General features: G+C 38.7%; 1 protein-coding gene across 4 annotated transcripts in view; it reads right to left on the bottom strand.

The window, feature by feature from the left end:
* Nucleotides 1–8,172: 8,172 nt before the first annotated feature.
* LOC124166102 (paired amphipathic helix protein Sin3a) overlaps nt 8,173–23,721 on the bottom strand; it is a 72,745-nt gene continuing 57,196 nt past the window's right edge. For all 4 annotated transcript variants that reach the window (XM_046543741.1, XM_046543738.1, XM_046543739.1 and 1 more), the window contains exons 18-21: nt 23,367–23,570; nt 19,251–19,693; nt 15,032–15,251; nt 8,173–10,035 (exon numbers count right to left, since the gene is read on the bottom strand). In XM_046543741.1, coding sequence (XP_046399697.1) covers nt 9,652–10,035; nt 15,032–15,251; nt 19,251–19,693; nt 23,367–23,570 — 1,251 coding nt within the window. In that variant the 3' untranslated portion in view covers nt 8,173–9,651. The remainder of the gene's footprint in view (nt 10,036–15,031; nt 15,252–19,250; nt 19,694–23,366; nt 23,571–23,721) is intronic.

The raw sequence follows: 23,721 nt of genomic DNA, 5'->3' as shown, positions 1-23,721 counted from the left end.
TTTATTTTCCATTCATTAAAACCTGATTTCTTCACTATCTTGTATTACTTTGTGTCGATGCATTGCAAAATGGCCATTTTGTCGGCAAACACTGACTTCAGTGAAAATTTTGTCCATATGTAGGAATATAAGAAGAAGGAATCTGAATTTCTCTAAGACAATTACGGCAAACCTTTTAGAGTGTCCATCTAAAGAAATCGTCTGTGACCTTAACCAGCACTAAAAATAGAATTGAAATTTTGACTGTATTGCACTGTCATCAGCTGCTCCTTGGAGACATGGAGTGTGGTTATGCCGCTAACTAAGCACAATGGATCTACAGCCTTTGTTATGGATATGTTTACTCTTATTACTGACATAAGAGACTACTTGTTTATTTCAGCCTTTTTTTCTCAGTCTCTCTATTTTACTAATGTATTATCATAGGATAGTTGTTTGACGTGCCTCGTGCAGGCGTGCTTGCGTCACTCTTAATTGGTAGAAGAACTGTCTGTTTCGGATTGACTGCAGGATTTCCTGTTCATCGCCAATTACTAAGAGTAAATTCTTCACCTCCATTGGCATGCTCTAGGATTTCTTTGTTATTAGGAGTGCTGAGTTTGACAGTCATGGATCCAAGGTGAGGAGGAGGCAGCAAAGTAAGTATTCATTGGTGGGTATTCTCGAGAGCTTCTTGATGAAACTTTGTGGCTATTTGACAGTATCCCTATTTTGTGCTTGAATTGACATCAATGACAAAAGACTGTACAATTTCCTTGCTGCCTGCGTATAGCAGGAAATTGGAATGCATCCTGGGGCATTATGGATGAACAAAATAGATGCCCTATCTGTTACCGGCAACTCCATTTGACGATATGTGTTCCCTGACAAAAGAAGGACCTCCACAGGTACCTTTGCATCACAGTGGCATGTTCATCCATGATGCAAAAGACAAAGCAGAAGTCTTAGCTGACGGACTTCAGGCAACAATGACACACCAGAAGAAATTCACCAGTGAGTGACGATGACCAAGACACTGACATTGTCCATGATGCACTTGCAAATACTCCCACTCTGTTGACAGAGATGGAGTTGAGGATGCTCATCAAGCACCTCAATCCAAACAAAGCATCCTGCCTCGATAATGTATCGAACAGGCAATTGATGAATGCACCTAGATCTGTCATTCTCCCCATTGATATGCTGTTTAATAAATGCCTGGCTGCCAGTTATCCTTCACGTCAAACAGCGCAAACGCCTTGCCTTAACCCCTTCATTTTGTTTTCAGAATATCCTGTTCCCATATCCTCCCTTTATCTTTTCTGTGGTTCTTTTTAAATGGAATGGTAGGTAATGAAATGATATTTTGTAATCAACGTAAAACAATGAAATAAGAAGTGACTATTGAAACTGAGAATACAACAATTGCTACTCTAATATAAAATCATTTTATTCCTTACAATTCATCGTATTTCATGAATTATTAGTTTTTTATAGACATAATGGATGTTTTAAAATTGTTAAACTTTCAAAATATTCATTTCAAAAGCAGACACACAGCAATATTACCAATTTAGAGTGGCCCAATAACAAGAAAAAAAAATACATGAAATGTAACGGGAATCAGATTTATAAAATGTGCCAAGATGCAAATGCTACGGGAATCAAATCCTTGAAATTAAAGAATACAAGTATGTACACATAAAACTAAAGGGAATCGGAAGAGTGGTGAGAAATGGGAAGTGTTGTTATTGATGTTCAGAGAGATATGATGGAGCCAAGTCAGTAAAGACGTTCGGGGATAAGGAAAAGGGGTCAATACTCGGAGGAAGGGAATTAAGAAGTGAGGGGAGGCAGAAAAAAGAGAGCGTTGATTGAGTGATAATCTGGGAACTGGTGTGTGGAGCAGTGTGTGTGGGGCGGGAGGGAAATTAAGAAAAGAAATGAGTTCAGGACAGTCATCTGTGATTGAGTTGAGGATATTGTTAATAAGTTTAAGGTCACTTTTAAGGCGTAGAAAAGGAAGATTGAGAATGGAGACAAAAGTAACAATGGTGTTAGTGGGCATATTACGCATGTGAGGGACTCCATATTTTACTATACTTGAGAAGAAGTTAGTCAGAGATCTAAAGTCAGAGAGATTTGATGCTGATATTGCCCAACTAGGAGAGCAATGGGTTATCACCGGAAGGACATTTGTTGAAAAAAGGAACGAAGAGCATGTGGATCTTAAAGTTTCGAGTATCTGTTAAGTATGCCTAAAATGGAAATGGCTTTAGATTTCACTGTTTGTATGTGCTCTGAGAACTTTAGTTTTGTATCAATTAGTATGCTAAGATCCTTAAGTAACGACTTGCGATTCACGGGTGTTGAGTTTAAAGTGTAGTGGAATTTAAGAGGGACTTTTTTTAGGCTGACGGACATGGTATTGCACTTACGCTCATTGAGCTTAAGTTCCCAGGTAAGACCCCGATGGTATTTAAAGCGTTTTGCAGTTCACAGCAGTCAGAGGGAGTGTGGATGGTTTTGAATACTTCCCAGTCGTCAGCGTAAAACAGCATGTGGGCTTGTAAGGCGGGAATCAGGGAGGCTAAGTCGTCAATGTATGAATGAAATAGATATGGTCCTATAACACTGCCATGGGGAACTCCTGATGTTTCAGGAGACCAACTACCTAGATAAGATGCCAGAAAGAATAAAGCGCTTATTTGTGTCACTAATAAAGCTAGACTAGAGGCTGAAAAATTCGCCATGAATATTAAACCTATGACTGAGGCAATTGAAAGCTTTTGAGAAGTAAAGAAATATGTACTGTACTTAAGTTGGCATTTCCTGGATACTGAGTCAACAGCATGGTGTTGTATAAATTGGTTAAGCATGATGACCCCGGGTGAAAGCCTTGATGGCTGGTAGATGAAAACAAGGGGGCGTGAAACAATAAAGTCTATTTGGAATGATTCTCTCACAAATGGATGAGAGAATTGGAAGTAGCGTGATGGGATAATAATTGGAGACATTACTTTTCGACCCAGATTTGTGAATCGGAATGACATTAGCAAATTTAAACTGCGGTGGAAAAACACAGAGACAAAGAAAAAAGATTAAATATTATGGAAAAGGGTAGTGCGTGTGAGGAAGCAAAGTTTTGCATAAGAATAGGGCTGAGACCTTCAGGACTAGGGGAACAATGGGAGAAATTTTTCAAATATATGAGTAGACTTCCCGAGGGTCGGTTTTAATTTAGGATAGGCAGTGATTGGTGTTCGGATTAATTGCATGATCATGGGTAGGCAGGTCATTTAAGGCATTCAGAAAAGAATTCTAAGAAATAGATTGGGCCTATCTGAATGTAATGCGCTGAGTTCATTGCATGAAATGGTATCTGGAATGTGAGGCCCTTTGTCAATGATTGACAAAGGACCAGAATTTCTTTGGATTAGATGTAATGGATGAGGAGTGGGTTTGGCCATAATCTCGATGATCAGGGTTTTAGATTAACAGCGTAGGTCAGAAAAGGAACGGTGAGTGTGGGCATTAGGAAAGGACTTAAAAAGATACCTGCCACGGTTCTTGTTTTTTAAAATGTGGATTGTTTCAACTTTAAACCAGAATGGGAATTTTTTCGTCTTGGGGCTGGCGATCGGGAATTCGGACAGTCTTTTGTGACGCTCTCAAGGACAGCGCAGAGGATGTCCACAGCTTCTGTGTGGGACATAGAGAAAACTACCCCCCAGGGTTTAAGTTGAGGAAGTGACAAATGTCCTCCCAGCAAGCCTTTGCCACAACAGGGAAGGGGACAGGGATCATGAGTTGAACTCTGTGGAGCTTCCAAGAACATCACATCCAGGGACTCGTGGTCAGAGTCGAAAATATTTTGCCCAGGGGTCATAGCCTCGGGGGTAACGGTAGAAAGGAGTGCATAGGTCCAATGTTGCCTGGTCACAGGTGTTATTTATTTTCAACTTCCCTATAGATGCCTTTTACAATGGAGGAATTAACAGAGCACAACACCAACATCCATGCCCTGGATAAGTACCACCTACACAGGTGGGATTCGAACCAGCAATCTCCGGTTTGGTAGGCGAGGACTTTACCCCACCGCCACCAAGGCCGGCAGGTTATGGAGATTATGTTGGGGTGGGCGAAGAGCATGGATAAAATGTTCAAAGAGGAAGTTATTGTCTGCGCTGAGAGGATGGCTGCACAATGAAGACTCCCAGCGAATTGACAAATTAAAATCAGCCTTCAAGTTAATTTGGCCGAGATCAATAGCCCTTAACACGTTGACCGCCATGATGTTTATAGTAGATATATCCTCTGATGCCATTAGTGTTTTTCATTCCGTTAACTATTCACGGATCATGAAACATTAAATGTGTTTTTGTACTTAACTTTAAAATAAATATCTATATTCAGACGCCACAACAGTCATGGGCCATACGTTAGCAAGAGATTCCGGCCACTCGTGGCGTCAGAAATCCACTTGGAAACAGTCGCTCGGAGGCCGGTCACTATGACCGGCGTGGCGTGACGGGAGCCACTCGACTCTGGTCATTATGAACGGCAGAGCGGTCAACGTGTTAATATAATAGAGTCAAGACAGTTTTCAAGCACACTGATATCACTCGCCGGATCATGAAACCAAACGATAAATAGTTTCTTTAATTTTGCACGTATGTTAGTGGGTAGACGAATTTCACACCTAACTATTTTGCAATCTGTGTCGAGGTCTTTTCGAGGGGAAGTGTGAGCTATTGGCAAGGAGCACACCACCACCTCTGTGTAGTTGATCCCGACGGAACTCTGAGTGGGAGAAGGATGACTCACAATTACTAACAGCAAGATTAAGACAGGGCTCACAATTGCAATAATAGGTATCCAACTGAGAGAATTCTTGTGCATGAGAATCAGTGATAGATAATTTCTTTTCTATAGTTCTCACATTTTGGTAGTACTTGTGCACTTGGGAAGCACTGGGAGGGCCAGGGTTAAGGTTTAAGTCTCCTGAGGGAATCACTGGCAGCAGCACCACAACTGCACACCGAGAGTAAGGCGTCGAGGCAGCAAGAGAGTGGCCGAGGCTTGGGCACCCGAGTGACGGAGGTCACAGGGAGAGAAACCACTCGTGGCAAAAGTTGAAAAGGAAAAACTTCTGTAGCCAAACATCTCTATTGGTAATGAATCCTAGAAAGGCTGTGATTGGTCAGCACATGCAACAGTAGAGGCACACACAACAATGTTCATGGGGAGTGCGAAAGTCAAAGCACAAATGCTAAAAAACATAGGAGCTGGATCATAGCGTGCTCTCTCACTGGTGGCCATCTTGAATCAAACGTCCCCCTAAACAGAGCTCAAATTATAAAAATGTGATGACAAGCTACACTCGTCAATGCCTGATTTGGCATCAGAAGTTCATGACGAGCTAGACTAGGCATTTCAGCGCAAGGGGTTCATCCCAAAACTTGAAAAAGACCCAACCATTCTTCTAAATCAACACCCAACCACCTTGCTCTCGGACATATCAAAACCATAAGAGAAGTTCATCGAAACCAGTCTTGACTTCCATTTACGGACCGATTGCCTAATCCGCCTGGAAAAATGAGATTCCAACAGGGACTCTCGACATAGCTCCACATCCTGAGACTAGCAGAGCACGTTGCTCATGGTTTTTAGCACCGCATAAATATGGCCGTGGTTTCCCTAAACATCACTGAGGTATTCGATCAAGTGTGGCACTAAGGCCTCATTCTCAAGCATTGCAGAGCTTATATTCTGCCCCATCTGCCAAAAGTCATTCATGGTGCTTAGGTGTGAAAAGTTTGGCTCTTAGGACAAGTGTGTCAATTGAGTGGGGAGCTGTATAATCAAATCAATGTTAAGACTGATTTGATGCAGCTCTCCACTCAATTGTTTTTATTTCATGGACTTCTAGGACATGAAATTTCAAGAATTCTAATTTTTCAGAATGAACCATAGCAGGTGATGTCAAGCAGACAATTTAAGCAACAGATTGAAATGGAGTTGGTTGGTCCGGCCATGATTACATTTAAAGTTGCAGAATTCTCTCTTTTTAAATACACATTCTTCTCCATTGAAATGGCAACGTTTAATCACTCCAATGTTCAGCCAACGATACAAACACCCCTTCAACCCTCACTTTTACACCCGGACAGTTTAAAAGTAAATGAATTCTATGTAAAGTTAGCAAATGAAACAGGGCTACCTACGAAGCATGCCAGGTACGTTCTTAAACCACTGTGCTCCAATCAGAATGGGAGGTCCTGACCCCTTCTTCCTCAGCATTGAAAACACCTACACCTTCATGAAAATTCTTTTATTTGAAAAGAATTTGATTCCTCAAAATCACCAATATTATTTCAATCAATGCTCGCTATGGAAATACAGCAACCTGTACAATAAATTTTGACTCATTTATGTATTTATATATGTATAATATAGGGTGAAAGTGCACAAAACATTCTTTACATAAAATTACTCTTTCAATGTATACTACACGAAGAACATTTCTTCTAAGAATATCCACATACCAAACCATTTTTTGGTTTTAAAAACTGCTCATCAGAAAGTTGACTAAGCTTAATGATTTCTCAGGACCAGAGCTACTGTTAGTAGTGTAAACAAAAATGTCATTATGAAACAAATGGAAAAGACTTTTTATTACACTTGTGAAAATGGACAGTATATGTATAGATATACATAAGACAATCTATGATAGAATACAAGAATGTTTTGAAGGTTTCATGATTATTCACAGTTGGCCATTTATGCTTTTTCTCCTGGGAATGGCTTTCCCTTCAAAAATCTTAAAATGAACTGCATACACTGAAGTTACACAATAATAAAAAGGAATGACTTCATTTCCAAAATCTTTGTACAAGAGATGAATGAGAGTTGAGTGGAAGTGGGGAATAAGGGAGATAGATACTAATCGATTTAAAAACATCTTTTGAAATTTCAATGCAGCCATCAGACCACCACATTTATTGCCAAAGAATGCGCACCTCCCCCATCCACACAACTTTCATGACCTCAAAATGCCATCTCAAACAATTCCACAGGCAAATTAAGGGGGTTAACACTTGCTGAAATGATCAATGAAATACAAGCCTCTTTGACTGTCCCAGAATAGAACTGCTACAAACAGAAGAAAAATAACTACACTGGGAGAAAACATTCAATACTAAATGCTTGTAAAGGTGTGGCGTGGAATTTGACACTAAGGGCCCCCGCGCACTGGCAACTTTTACAAAGCAACTATTTAGTTGCTTTGAGGAAGTCCCTATGGAACACACGGCAGTTGCGGCAACTAAAAAGTTGCCCGTGCGCGGGGCCACAGTCAATTTCGTGTGTTTTATTTGAACATCCACAAAGCAATTAAATAGTTGCTTTGTAAAAGTTGCCAGTGCGCGGGGGCCCTAAGAGGTATGATTGCAAATAACATGCATTATTATCATAACTAGTATACTTAAAATTCTAACAACGAAATTTAACCGGGTATAATTTAAATACAGAAATAAATTTGGAAATTCAACATAAAATAAAATTTACCAAACACTACCACAAGCAAAGAATTTTTGATCCAAACTAATTTTATGTGCAGAATCAGCCATTATCTCTCTTCACCTTTGCGGCTTCATCAATACTTGGTAAAATGAAAAATAATCTCAACAGTTTACCACGCTACACCCATGAAACATGGTTCATAACTGACACAGCTCTCGTCCACTCACTCAAATCGGCCCCACCGCAGCTCCTTCACAACCATAAAAGAGGCACACGTACATGATACATATTCAAATGGTAGTCTGAATGCACGGAGGGTGAACGACGTTTCATCTCTTCCTACTTATGTATACTCTATTGTAAACATTTCTCTACACAAGAAAAAACTACAAATAATGCATGTTGGTGGCATTAAGGCCATGTCATCGATGTGCTTAATATGTACATCTAAATAATTTTAAAAATGCTCTAGTCATAAATAATTAATTCCATATAAAAATACATTTCCTTGATATTTCTCCTTGATAAAAAGTAAATATTTTTACCCTAGGTAGATAATTACCATCTTGCAAAATTAGTATGTATTATTGTTGTTGTACAGCTAAACCTGGATGCCAGCCCCTCCACTCCGTAATAATCACTGGCATGGGCAAGGTAATTGCAGAAGAATATTTTTCTTAAGGGTTTATTGAGTGAGAGGAGATGTATAAATCATTATACGTACTGTACATACATCAAATATATTACATGCGTGACCACAGAGAAGATTAAGACAATCCACTTTAGCACACTGCACTTCCAACACGACGACCTCACCTCAACCGCCAACCCTTCCTCACTTTCCTTTGGCTGCAAATTAAACACTAACACCAAACTAGATTCTGTTGAGAATACTCAAAATGTCCTCTTTATCGATAGGTCACTGTAAAATCTTTTGAAAATATTTATGCTGTGATCACTATACACCCATGTACAAATATATAATATGTATATATATATATACATATACGTATCCTTAAAAATAATATCCTGAGGGGAGGAGGAGGGGGGGAACACGTTGTTCGACAGTGCACGGGAAGCTTACTCTACCTCCAAGATATTACAATTCCACCACTACTTCCTACAGAAGCATTCACAATTATAGGCTCAGCTGCAAAGAACGTTGCACTTCCTAATAGATTGCACAAGATGATGTACAGATGGAAGAGCAAGTGAAGAGATTTCTGCATGAAGATAACACAAAAGTCATTCAGTATTCAATTCGGTCTCCCTTCTCAGTATAGCACATTCTTCCAAGTGCTTCAGCATGTCTTAATCCAAAGACACACAGCAAAAAATTCTTCCCTTATGAATTTCTAAGTATTATAATGATAATTTGATGTTTCAATGTAGTGAATAACAGGTGTTAAATCCCAAGTTCTAAACCTCAAGAAGTCACTGTCTTATGCACCATTTTCATTATAAATTACAACTGCACTCTTGAATTTGTACTATAATAGCCATACACACTTACTCGTGAATAAACTATCATTTAAAAATAAAGACAATTGAGGGAACGAAAACAGTTACAAAATCTAAGTACATACACCTCCAAACATTCATTAGCTTGACTTGTGCAGTGACAATGGATGTTAAAAAATTTATTGCTCAAAAAACATAACAATAAAATTTTAAATGCTAACATAAGGATCATACAGAGAAAACTACACACAGGGGTGTATTAAATAGGGAGAGGATGGGAGGTATTGCTCTTTGTTTAAATCCCCTCTGAAATGGAGAGGCACAGATAGAACACACACTTCACAGGATATCCAACACTAAATGCAGCAGAATCGCTTTCCTAAAATAAGTTTGCAACTCTGCCCAAAACCAGTTTGTCATTATAATAACACCACTTTTCAAGTGCTGACACCAACATTAAGCACCAATGTGATCTGTGGCTATTTCATGTTAAAATCCTGACCACTTTTTTTTCCAGATATTCACTGGTTGAGGTTCTCCTTTTCTGCTTTATGAAAAACCTCTGAATCTTAATTGGTTGTGGTGAATTCATAGAGGAAACCACATATCACAGCAGAGTGAAACCAAACAATTGATTTGAATGCAAGGAGTCTCTTAGCAACCACATTCTCCTGCCATTTTTGTTCATTACGAGTCAATGGCTGGTGTGTGGTTTGATGTTGATGATACAATGTCTGACGAGCCACCAGAGATCAAATTAGAAGGTGTTGAGGACCCTGAAGTGGTCGATGACACCACAGGCAAAGTTTCTGAGGAAACAACACTTGGGGATGGCAAAGATGAGGCCAGAGTCAAGTGGTCCACTCGGTACCTGTTGTAAGAGGAGTACGGAGGTCGAGAGAGGTCATTGTCAGTCACCAGACGAGTTCTATTAGGAACCACACCCTCCACATGACCCATGAGCCACTCGAGCGTCGAACGCCTCTGCACATCCGACACGTGGCGAACCAACCACCGACCGTGCCACCCAGAGAACTTCCTCTTCAGCCGCTGAGTCACCGCTCGATGAGACTGAAAACAACGTTGCATACATATTAAAGCCAAAGAACCAAAGAGTTTTCAAAAGGGATGGGCTACTTCAATGGGTAAATACCACAATTAATGAGGTATTTTTGATATTCTACGATTGAGGAAGACATTAAAATATTGCCTCGAACATTTCCCCTTCAAAAGTTTGGCAGTAGATGGCAACATGTATTTTCTTTGCCAAAATTATTCCACCAATGATGACATTTTTTTTGAATTTTCAATAAAATTTATTTAAATGATCTTATAAGTTGGAAAATACCAAACTTATCAGTGTACAAGGTTATCTAAAATTGAACATTCTCAGCCAAAAATTGTTCATTTCAGTTCAAGAAGCTATTCAGTTGTCATAGTCCATCTTCTACATTAAAAAGTCTCTCAATAGATAGATGCATGGAATGAAATACACCCATGCCTCGCTTTATGCAAGGGATGCATTCCTTGGGGTCTTTGCACTAATCGAATTTTCGTTATTTGAGACTATTTTAACACTGGAAAGATGGGGATGCATTCCCAGGATGTGTGTCTGTGCCACTTGACTGTAAATCTTACCAGCAGAAGCAAAGTCTTTGTCAAGTGTGGGCAGGGGGTGAAGGGGAAGTCTCTAGCAAGTGGTGCCGGCCATACCTCAGCGGCACCACGGTGCAGGGTAGCACCCTGGGGGGTGGATCGCATTAAGACAGACAATATCTCATAAACTAAAGAGCTTTACTTTCACATGTTACGTAGAAAGAGTGCCTTTTCAGTCTCAAAAAACTCAATTGAGAGTTCTCAATTATGCATCAATTCTCTGGGGGCAATGGTTTTCATTATTTTAAAGTAACCAATTTTAACACATGAATATTAACCTCATTTGGATCATTTTGAGAATAGGGAAACATAACTTTTCTCAGAATTGATTGTTTGAGGCGTAACTTGGTGAAAGCGATTCATTATTAAAATTAAAAAGAAGAACTTTGTGCTTTCACATTAATATTTATTCACAAATATTAATGTAAGAGCACAAAGTTCTTCTTTTTAATTTTAATAACTTTTCTCAATTTGAAAAATAAGGCCGGTCTAACATATAGTAATATGTTACAACCTCAGAGTATACAAGTCTTGCCACTACAAAACTAATACAGTAGAGCCTCAAGTACACAACCCTTAAGTTATACGATGACCTCACGCACAATTTTTTTTTGGTCCCGTGAATAACCCCATATGAACCCATGTATTTCCAACCTCAGTTATGAAACTTTTCACTTATACGACGACCTTGGTTACGAAATGTATTTTTCCAGTCCAATGATACAAAATACCTCACTTATGCAATTTGTCCGATAATTGCTCTACGAGAAGATTGTGGTACGCGAGTTGATTTTAGTCACAGGAGCGGGAGTAGAATGTGCACATTACAGAGATATGTCAATATAGAATAATAAGTTTTAATGATGAGCAATGCTGTTTATTAGGTATTAATTTTTAGTACAGTAGATGATCGTCAATCCGGAATTATGAGCTACGGAATATCTATCTAAAACGGAAAATTTTCTAGAATTTTTCCAGGGCTATGATTTCCATCGCCCCAGTGAAATAATGACCAAATGAGCTCTTAAAAATCCTTGGGTACCAAAATTTTGGCTTCCAAGGTAATCCAAAAAAGACTATCATAATTGCAGTTTGGACTTAAGTCAATGGTGATTCAACATGATGGTAAAAACAGCATGCGTGGTCGCATTCCTCGGGCTAATCCCACATCTGTGGGGCAAATTGCACCAGGGGAAAATTGCCTATGCAGCGCGCAGATCAAAACTGATCCAACTTGTAACTGAGTGGATTTAAATGAAACATAGTTGGACCTTGAATAGCTATTTGCTTAACTCTGCCTGGTGGCATGGGTTTATTTTTTAACAGAACGAGAGTTAGTGTGAATGCCATCGGAGATTCACTCACGTCGTCAGTCGTCACGTAATCATTAAAGTCAAATTCAAATCGTGAAAGATAAGGCAGTTCCTTTCCTCTCAGGAATGGCTTATATCCATTATATCGAAGCACAAAATGTGTCCTGTGTTTTTATCAGAAATGGGAAGGTAAATAATTCCGTGAAGACAAATCACTTGGTTTGTGAGTCCAAGTTCCTGGCACTGAATTCAGGGAAGATTGCCGACAGAGAAGCTAGATCATGCCACAGGGTCGGAAGACAGTCAGCCGCCACGGCTGACAAAAAGGTATTCAGCACCCACGTCAACTATTATAGTGATTAACAGCTACATATACAGAAAGCTGAATTTCCAAGGCCAAGGCATAAGAACGACATATCCACTTTAATAACGTTATTATTGCATGAGTTTCATGATAGCGCCTCCTTTTGGTAGATTTCTGAACTTACCGGCCTCAACAGCTCTGTAACCATAACTACTAGATATCTGTAATGCCACTCGAATCACTCGAGTCGAGTACCAACTACTCGACTCTTCAAGCACTCACACATCCATCATAAATGCTGTTGCCAGTGGATAGAACAGCTACACCATGACCATCCTAAGTTAGCACTTGGACATTCTATGGCCTCCAACGTCGAAAATATGCACACAAAATTTAGATTTTGGCTCTTGCCGAACCTCTATTTGGTGAAAAGAAACAAGTTCTCTGCAGGAGGCAAGGTGACATATCCAAAAAAACTTTCTATTCTGCTTTGCAGGGTAAAAAACAAACCTCTCATAATAAAGTTCTTGACAAAGTTAATATTAATTAAAATGGAAACAGACATATATTGCAAAACGATAATCCAAATTGTTACCTCATCAACTATAATGTTCGTAGATATAAAATTACAGGGTTCCCACTCTGACAAAATTATAAAATTCACGTTTTTTTCTAGGTTTTCACGGTCTACATGTCCTCAAATTCACGGTCTGTTGATAAGCCATTTTAGGGCAGAAACATTGATGACGTAACAATCGCCGGCAGCAAGACAAATAAAAATTTAACAAACGCGACAAATGCTCTGAATGCTAACGAAGCAATGTGCTAGTGCTATCTCTTATTGCATCACCTATCGCAAGCCAAATTCAGGGTCAGCTAAAGGTTGTGAACGTGGGAAAATGGAGGGAGCAGGGTGGTAGGGAAGTGAACAAGTGTCTGATTTTTGCCAGAGTTAACGTACACTTTGGTTACCGGTCTTCCGATCACAGGCTTAAGGTCAGTGTGTCATCACGGCACAAGGCCAATAATTGCGCTTCAAATGTACGTGTGCAGATGACTGCGTGGACAGTGTCTGCGCGTGACTGACCTTGAAACATGATCGACACATCGATTTTTCTTTTGATCCATCAACCGTAGTTTTACAATCAACCAATGACACCAATACTTTTCCTAGTAGTTTGTACAGTAATAATAATAATAATAATAGTTTCAGGACTAATGAGGGTATGATCAAAAGCATAAGTCTGATTATGTTTCAAATTATTAAAATTAGAGGTAGGTCGAAATCTCCAATACTTGTGAAGGATGCTATACTGTAGAAAACAAAACTGCACCGAGCTGAATAAATCATTACTGAGCAGAGCATGAAGAGAGGACAGGTTATCAGCTGTTATCATCTTCATAGAAAGACAACCAACAGTGAAATATGTTAAATAGAAACTTCTCAAATAAAAGCCTTTTTCCAGCAAGAGGTAATGTCATTCCGTAGAAATGTACATTCACATAATTGTTTTTCGATATTTAAGAATGAAAATCATTTTATTATGATTTATTAAGCTTCATTGCAGTCACCGATTATGATTTACGATATTATGAATGCTAAGGGAAGTGTCAGCTTTATTGGCTGCCTCCATGAAATGGTAATTCACACAATTTCTACTGTAAAAAATTAATAATCGACATGAGTCACTGAGTGAAGTACGAGTACTCAAAACACGCATTCAGGAGTTGCTCAAAGAGAATTTCAACAGGGTTGGTGGCCTCCAATTGAGACTCTCCTGGATGTCTTCTTTGAACAGACTATCCTCCTCAACCTCCACCCAATTATACTTCCACACCTAAAACACCCACTTGAAGACTATATATTTCAACCCATACCGAGAGCAGCTTAGTCACCTCTGAAGAAGCAACCAGCAGGGGTTGCGATACATCAGGATAAAATCTGAACTACGCGGTAAGACCCGAAAAAGTTTATTACTTCTACCAACCATGGACATATAAAGGTGGTGCAACTATGGGAGGTTGCTTGCCATTACAATTGTAGAGTTAAATTGCTGCATTTTGATAAAATATTCCTGTTTCCTCAAGTAAGCAGACACAACTGTGTAGTGTTGACACTATCACCTTATATACACACTATGTAAACAAAACCTGTTATCTTTGCTACGTACGGTATCCCACCCCACACTGTCCAACCAACATCCAAGGCTGATTGGCTGACTACTTTACAGCCAACTGCCAAATAATAATAGCCCAACTATAAATTTTGCTGCAAAATCATAATCCAAGATACCCAACTGAAGATGCGCGAGGCACCTGATTGATGAAAGTACATTAAAACCAACCAAAAATGGTTAATCAACTTATTATGTGAGAAAATGAATATGGATGAAACAACTACTAAGAGAAAAAATAAGAAGATTACAAAATATGGTAAAATTTTATATACAGCAGCCGAGCAAGAGTAAAATAGCATCACAGCAGCAACTGCAGCGACCCAGTGTTTGATTGAAAAGCATATAGTTTTAGTAATAGTATTTCATAGAAATCATTTTCAAGGATAATAAAATAATTGCCATGAAAAAAATTTGGTACTCAACTGATCTGGGTCCAGTGTCAAGTTTATAGAGAGTGAAATGCACAGAGTAAATTTATTAGGGTGCATTTGCTCGTAATACCTAATCTTTAATGACAAAACTACCTAATACCTCTCTTATTTTCTCTTCACCATTTAAAAATTAAGGGTTCACATAATAACTACAAATAAGACTTATAATCTAGGGTATTTCCTTACCTCTCTCGCTCTCTGGAAAGCTTGACGTTTGTATAAATAATTCTCTTTGTTGATGACAAATACCATCGAATATGAATTGAGGTTGAAGCGACACTCGGTATTATCCGAGGAGACAAAGTTCCCAGGGCCCTCACTCTTTAACCTCTTCTGCTTTTCACTCAGATTCGCTCCATCCCTCAGCCGATCCGCCTCATCGTCGGCTGTGTCATCTTCCTCCAAGCTATGGGAGCACAATTAAACATCAGATTAAAGCCCGAGCCACATTTCAAGTGTTACACCTAACACATAAACCCCAAACCAACAAATTATGAGAAATAAAAACTTATGAATGTTTTAGTTTTACCAAATTCATCTTCTTTTCCTATAGTTTTCCATGTTTTAGTCACAATTTAAAAAAAATTGCCTTAGGCTAATGTTTCACTCTATTTTAAAAGTTTCATTAGGACTGATAAATCAAAACACAAATAGAAATTTAAAAATACAACACATTAAACAATATACCACACACATAATTGGGTTCAAGTATCAAATAAAAAACACACCTACAATAGGCTCACTATTAACACAATTAATGGAACAAACAATCTTTTTCAATGCCATAACAACAACTAACAAAAAAATCAACATTCATATACTTTTGTTACATTTTTCCATAATATGGTAGATGTGTTGTATCATAGTACCTTTTATTTGATACTTCAAATCGACTACATATGTGGTAGGTTTTTAATGTGTTGTTTTTATTGACTTGGTTTTCGTTTTGTGTCGTTGCTTTTTGATTGATCACCCCCTGAGGAAGCTCAAAAACTAAAGTCAAACGTTGGCAATATTGGTAAGATTTTTAAAAATTTTGACCATTTCCTTAAAAACGACAGAAAAGGAAGATGAATATACTTGGCAAGTCAAAAAAATTACAGCAACTCAGATTGAACATTCAGGATGTCTATTACTTGGAATGACATCCACTTATCTTAAAATTACCGAAGGAAAAATTTTATCCAGATATGAAAATTTTCACAACTAAAAAGAAGGTTAAGGGGATAATGGAAAAATTGCATGTAATTTATGATACTCTGGTTGAATACCAAATTCCCAATCAATGTAGGACTTCTCTTTCAGTTAAATTACTTAATAAAAAGGAAAATTTTGGATGCAATACAGCTTGATAGCACACAAATAAATATAATGGCCAACTGAACAAAATACACAAATAAATTACTGCACTCAATTGGCAAATTTTGAGAAGCAAGTGATACTCCAAAACGTGAAAGAATTTTCTGGAGAGAGGCTCTTATTTTTCCACAGTGGATTCCCACGAGTATTGGAACGTTAATGCTGCTTCCTCGAGACTCGATACTGATGGAGTCATTTTTGCTGTCCATTCCCACCATCTCCTCAATATTTAGATTCTCTCTCATTCCACTAATCAACAAAAATGTAACTATCTCAGTGCTATGCAATGCGATGCTGCAAGAACTTCAATTTTGTTAAAACCACGTGCAAACTGATTTAATATCCTATTGACATATTTTCAAAGGTAAATTTGAAGTATGCTTCCTCATCAAATACCAGCCATCAGCAAATAATGAGCACACGGCAGTACTTATCATTTGCCATGACGTACATTTTCCAAGACTTGTCGAATTAGCCATTTCAAACCCCCTCACTATTTCCAGACCTGAGACAACCCTGGAATGCCTTTCACTGGAGCCACTGCTGAAAGAGCTCACCTCAATCAGGGTTATTTTTCAGAAAATAGGATGGAAAAATGGTAGACTAGGCTTTGGTAATCCATTATGTCTCATTCATACAAAAAAAATATTTCCAAGTGTTTTGATCCCAAATAACATGGAGAGGAAGAAATTCATCATTTATAAATATGAAACATATAAAGAGAAAAAGAGGAATAAAAATAAAATAAGGAAAATGTCAGCAAATAAGAATCATCATCTATCATCACCAGTTAATCCACCAGAAAAACTTCATGATAACAAAGCAATTAGGCCAATGAAATGAACTTTCATTGATATATTACTAAGGATACTTAAAAAGTTTAGCATAGAAGATGCTATAGACTAGAAAATAAATAATTATTTCTTATACTGACAATAGTGCTGTACAATTATATTGACGGACTGCTGTACAATCATATTGCCAGACTGCTGTACAATTAACGGACTCCTGCATGCATTTAATAATTCAGCTAAAAGAATACAACATGGTCATATCCCCAGAAAAAAATGTAAAGTCATCCAACGAAAAATTTCATTAACTTCTTCAACTATCTTGAAATGAAGTTCCAAACTGTGCATATATAAAATGCAGTTTTGAGGAAAAGTCAAGAAAGCCAACAGAATAGCTGGCTGCCTGAACGCCACAGTATGGCAGAAGAAACACTCAAGGAAAGAAATTTCCTAGGCAGCAGAGAAACCCGTCTCATCTCATGTTGGAGATACTTCCAAAACCAGAAGGATATCACAGGGATGAATATCTGTTGAGGATTGCCGAAAAAATATCATCTGACACAGAAAGGACCTAGTCAATAAGAAGGGTCTGTGGAAGATGTTAATGAGTGAGTTGGAAAAGGGAATGAACACACAGAATGGACGAAGGGAGGATAGAGGAAGTGGCAATATTCAAAAGAAAAAATTAGCGAGGGTTGGCCAACTAAAAGGTAGAAGAATAACCTGGATTAGGGCGGAGGAAAATGAAGTGAAGGAAACAGGAATAAGCCTACTAAGAGAGTTGAATGAAGATATGTACTCGTTAAAATAAAACAACCAGTGAAGAATCAGTAAAACTGTGAAGAGTAGGTCAAGCCTTTCAAGAACCCAAATAAACATCAAATTAGTATATAAAAATAAATATAAAAGATTACAGAGCAGTTATTTTTGGGACTCTCAGTGGGAGGATTTCTTCCATCCACCACTACTGTGTTTAAAATTGAACCGCTCACAAACAGACTGGAACTAAAATTAAAGGAGAGAATCAGTGAGGATTCATATTTCAAACCAGTTTTATACGTACCCATTGAATCATTTTTATCTCTCACTTCCAACACACAATAATGATTAATTTCAACCAAAAAGTAATAACATACTAATTTTGAGAGGGTTTAAAGGGAGATGCATCATCCATGACTAGATTACTGCCTGACAACATGGACATGAAAAGAAAATGGGCATGCTAAGCATCACGGGATATATTCAGGGAAGTGGCAGTGCCTTACTTTTCTTTGGTCCTCAAGAGGGTTTCACACACAATGCAAAAGGAGTGTTAAAGAAACAACATCCAAATAGTAAACATATATTTCAGAGCTATGTCAGACATAGAACCACAGTAAGAATTTTTAACAATGGAGGAATGGGACTCACCATCTCACGTGCACTGACCGTTAGATTAGAACAAGTGCCTAGTCATCCAATGGTAACAATGGACGTTTGAGCACCATTTAGAGGATTGAAAATATGTATACACATGCGTCAGCACTAGTGATGGGCCATGTGCGCAAGTGAGTCACCACAAATGCGCGACTCCGCAAAAAGTGGCATGCAAGTCACATCTATTGAGTCGCAACTCCCCATCCACTTGCAGCTCTCTCTTGCTCCCTGGCTAGAGCACGACTCAATCTTGTGTAGCACACCCCCTTATTTCCTAGTTTCACAGGAAGTTCACTTCCTAGGAATGCTTTTCTTTCCAATGCTTCCCTTATACCACTGAGAGGAGAAATAACCTTTCTGGAAATGGAGTACCTCAAATTTTTTACTTACTAATAATTTGTAAGAGGAATCTATAAATCCTTATTAAACTGAAAAAGGAGTAGAGTATTCCTCATTAATAGTAGGCTCACAGATCATTCCTCAGCCTTAAATTCCCTCTCCCTCATCTCCTCCATTCGTTGTCCATAAAATCTTCCCACCCCCTATTTCCCCTCCCTATCACATCCTCCTCCCATCGTTGCAACAACCCTACCGAGCCGAACAGAGCAAGTTGCATGTAGGAGTGTGCTTTGTGCCGCCTTGAGTCATCTCTCACCAAAGAGTCACATTTGCCATCACTAGTCAACACTGACATCAACATCAGAGAGGTGAGTGTAGGAAAACACAGAACACAAAAACATTTACTGGAAAGGAGTAATCAAGGTTTCATAGTCACAAGTTTGTGTTGCATGAGACAGAATGGCTAAAGCCACTGTTTTTAACTCGAAGGAGAGACACACCTGCACTTATCCTTGTGCTGTTGGTCGTCCACAGCACCCCTCCTCCTGTCCACCTCATTCATCTCGTCCCTCTTCCCTGCTCGCACTGACGACGACGCTGCCTTACACTGCCTCCCTCCCCCACTCTCCTCCCCCTCATCCCCCCCTTGGCATCCACCACCCGACCTGCGCCTATACAAGCGGAAGTTCCTCGGCAGGAACACTGGCTTGCGGGATGCAGCCGAGGGCAACGGCGACTGCTGGAGGCCTGCCTCCGACTGGGGCAACGAGGGCGAGCCGTCCCCTCGCATCAGCACAGCTGCGCCTCGACCATCCACCTCCCCACCACTGCTCCCGGACACAAACCGATCCACATAAGACCACTTCTCCGCTTCCGTCGCAGCCTCCGGTTCCTCCACCTCCGTATCCAGCAACTCCACCGTTATACGGCAATCGTGCTTGTACTAGAGAAGATCAAGGCACATAAAATATATTTTGTACTGGGACATTGTCTCACATATTATTAAAGTTATAGAGCACATTTAATTTGTCAAAGGTTTCCAAGGAGAACAAAAAATAAGAAATATACAATTAACAATGCACAATAAAAATCAATAACAAGAGTTAACCCATATATGCCTTGTGTTCCATTTTTGGAACACCTGACGCGACTATCTAATTTGATGATTAAGACTCACTATACACCAATATGCCACTGTTTTTCTTCCTGCACCTCTTCATAAAGATATATTGTATTATGGGGCGCAAACAATTAAGTCAGTTTTGCCAACCCATTGCAGCCAGTGCACAGTGGTCCTAATTGCGAATCTAGCTGGACAAAATTATTTTTCCCAAAAAACTTAAGAGCTTTTATTGTGAAAACATTCAGAATTGCCAAATTATATACAAAAACACAAAATAACACCATCACAAGTCTTTTCAAGGTGGTTTTTATAGAATAAAATTAAAATTTAATTTACAAAATAGTTTCATGTAACTCAACACTTAGAAAAATATGCAGAAAACTCCTTACGCCTATCTCCTATTATTCTATTATTTTTATTTTCTTACTTAGACGTGTTTGGTGTTTTTTGGCCATGTTGTCTACTATCAAATGCTTTCTATTCACGCATCTCACGGACGTGCTGGTATGCTGCCGACTGCTTTCTTCCGCCCGACAAAAGAAGATCAAGCCTATGAGAATGTTGATGCCACAATAGTTTCACCAAAATGAACTACTTATTTATCGAACGACAGTTTACCACATGAATTTGAGACTGAGCACTCCACGTTAACTTCATTTCTAACAGATCGCAAGAAATTACAGAGATTAGGGACTCTTGGTGAAGGTTTTCCGGCGATGGAAACTCGCTATGGCGAGTGCCAACACCAAAAGGGCCTCGTAAAAACCAATTTTTTTAACATGCTTATTAAAGGGTCAATTAATGGTGTCTCGGTTATCTCTTGTAATGGCGGGGGTCTCGCAATAGCCTGTACTTACTTTAACGAGGTTCACTGTAGTTACTTTTGACGTGGTTATTATCCTACGACGCTGAGATTCCCCCGATGATTGTTCAATCTCTTGGGAAGGGTCACACTATGTGCCAGTCGTATTTTGCCATTTTTATTTTCCACTGCTGAAATTCTCCTACGTAACCTCTGCGAGAGCTTTCAAACAAAACGGTTCATGAGTAGGACAAGAATCACATGCGACGGTGCATTCGAAGAAAGAATCGGAACTCTTTCCACCCTTGTTGCATTCACTGAAGCTATTATTTAAAATTTCGGATCCAGATCTGATGTCTTCCGCGACTTTGGATCCGATGTATCTGATGAAGGGCAATATCTGCGGATATTTGGATCAGAGGTTTCCAATCTGACCATCCCTAGTATTTTTAAATACAAATATGCGAAAGGAAGCCAAGAGATGATTTGTAACGGCTGATATGCACGAGTAACTGTTTTAGTGGGCAAATTATTTTTTTAGTCAGCACATCACGATGCAGATATGAAAATGGGAAGAAAGAAGAAGGGATAAAAAACATGGCGTAAATACAGGGTTCTACATGCGTTGGAGATGGATGAAATTTGATGGGACCGAAAACAACTTAAATTCTAATTTGCAGGATAACGTAAATTCTAATAACGCAAACATGGGGTTTTACTATAAATGCACAGTTTACTGTAAATCCTTTGTTTGCTGGTTAGGAGTTAAACAGTTTGGCTTTGTTTAAAAATTTAGAGAAAAGAGGTGGCTGTAAATGACATGTGAACTGAAGATTTTGAGCAACTGATTGATTACAGTCATTTCTGAAAAAAATCAATTCTAATGGTTAGAGGGGTGCATTCCTCCTGCTAGTCCAATCTCTTGCAGTGACATATTGCTCAATGGAAACTCAAATATAATCTTAAAATTTACAGATTAGATAAAATAGACCACGCAAAAAATTTGCTACAGTAGAACCTTGCTTTTACGACCCCGCAATAGACGTTTTCCTGTAATTTACGACATTTTCGTTAAGTACCGATATTTAAGTATCTCTACAATGTTAAGTCTTCCCTGCATTTACGCTGACGAAATTTCAAATGACCCGCTATTTACGCCAGGACACCAAAGGGAACATGGCGGATAGTGCACCGTAATAAAGAAGAAAAGAGTTTTAGATATCGGAGGCAGGGATAACCTTTTTGCAAGAAGGTTGTAAATATAGGAAAGGAAGTTGTACTTACAACCTCCTTGCCTTTTTGGCATACCTGTCACCAGTATCATTAATATGGCCTCTTTGAACTTCATGTTTGAACTACTACAATAATTCCTTCTTCATCTGTTTCTGACCACTCTATCGCGGGATTTCCTGAGACAGGTTGTTTGCAAATTTAAATTTCATTCCATTTGTTGGTAGTAAGTATTGTAGGTTTTCCACTTCACTTGTAAGCATCGTAGTTACGAATGTAGACGCTATGTTTATATTCGTGGTCGTTCTCGTGATGATCCACGCACTGGGTGTTCTCCTTTGCGTACGTTATTACCAAGTTCTTCGATTAATTTTAAAGTCGTTTTAATCGTATTCTCTTTTTCCCTGCTTTTTTGTGACAGCGTCAATAAACGCGAATCAAATATGGAATGGCCCAGAAACGAGAGAGGAAAACTTTTTCAATAGAAGATAAAATAAAAATTTTGGGAAGAGTTGACTCACATGTAAGTTCACGTGTTTCCCTTGCCAAAGGACTTGGAATTCCAGAGTCCACATTAAACACTGTTAATAAAACTCGCAAAAACATAGAAACCAGTGTAGTGGAATGCGGACCCAGTGCAAAGAGGCGAAAATATGTTAAGTACTCGAAATATGATAGACTAGAAGAAATTTAGGAACATTATCTTGACTCAGGTATAATTTAAATTAGGTACTATGAAATTATTTGCTTTCATTTTGAGAAGACTTTTTGAGAGTTAGGGTTGATACATATTGTTTTTAATTAAATGTTAAATGGATTTTAAGTCAATTATTATTTTAATTTGTCCAAAGATTGAAATATTTTTACTCTAGAAGATTTTTTTTAATTTTATGGAGTTAATGGAATATGTTTACCCGTTTTACTTATTTATCAGCAATTATCTGTGTTAAAGGATCTATTTCAGAAGACTGATGTTTTGTATGATCTACCTCACTGAGAGTTCAGTACATACTAATAAAGAATTTTTTGTTATCATTTTTAAAGGTTTTATACTTACTATTTATTTAGAACATGATTCATATGAAAAATAGAACATTTAACTATATTTAAAGGGGTTGTTTTTCATTAAATTGTGCCTAACCTTGATTTTACACTTTCCCGAGAGTTACACTTTTTTTCCTAGTCCCCCTCAAAAACATAAAAGAGGGGTTTTACTGTAATTAAATTGGAATTTAAGTGAGGTGCTACCTGAGCTGCTCAGCCAGGAATGCAACAAAATGCCGATCGTAGCAATGCTCCGTGCATGTAACTACAATTCACATCTTTTTGCTTCACCTCTGGTTTTTTTCCCTGACAATAACCTCATCACCCTGACATTTTCACTGCTTCCGCTCATGATTCTTATTTCCCTGACCAATATAAACCCTGCAAATATATTCCATAAGTTCAACTCAAACTTACCACATATATTTTGAAACAATTTTCCTCGGCAAGAGCGTGCTCAGCCCGCCTCTGATATGCCAGCTCAAACGGAGCGTTTCGATGGGCGTTGGAGCAGAGCCCTCCCGCCCCACTCAGCCCCCCGTTCGATGCAGCTCTTCTCTGCTCCCTCTGCAGCAACTCAACACAATTCTGACAAGACTCATCTGACACCAAATGCTGAAGCTAAAAAGAGAGATTCACACAACATATTACACCCAAACCTCGACAAATACTCATACTAGTTTCCATGAAAAGTGAGCACTAATTGAAACAGTACTACTTGATGTTTTTCACTGTAAAAAGTGTGTTAATTCTCTTTCGAAAATAAAATATA

Source organism: Ischnura elegans, chromosome 9, assembly GCF_921293095.1.
Source record: "Ischnura elegans chromosome 9, ioIscEleg1.1, whole genome shotgun sequence".
Lineage (NCBI taxonomy): Eukaryota > Metazoa > Arthropoda > Insecta > Odonata > Coenagrionidae > Ischnura > Ischnura elegans.
Note: the sequence above shows the minus strand (reverse complement) of the source record. Positions and strands in the feature narration are given on the sequence as shown.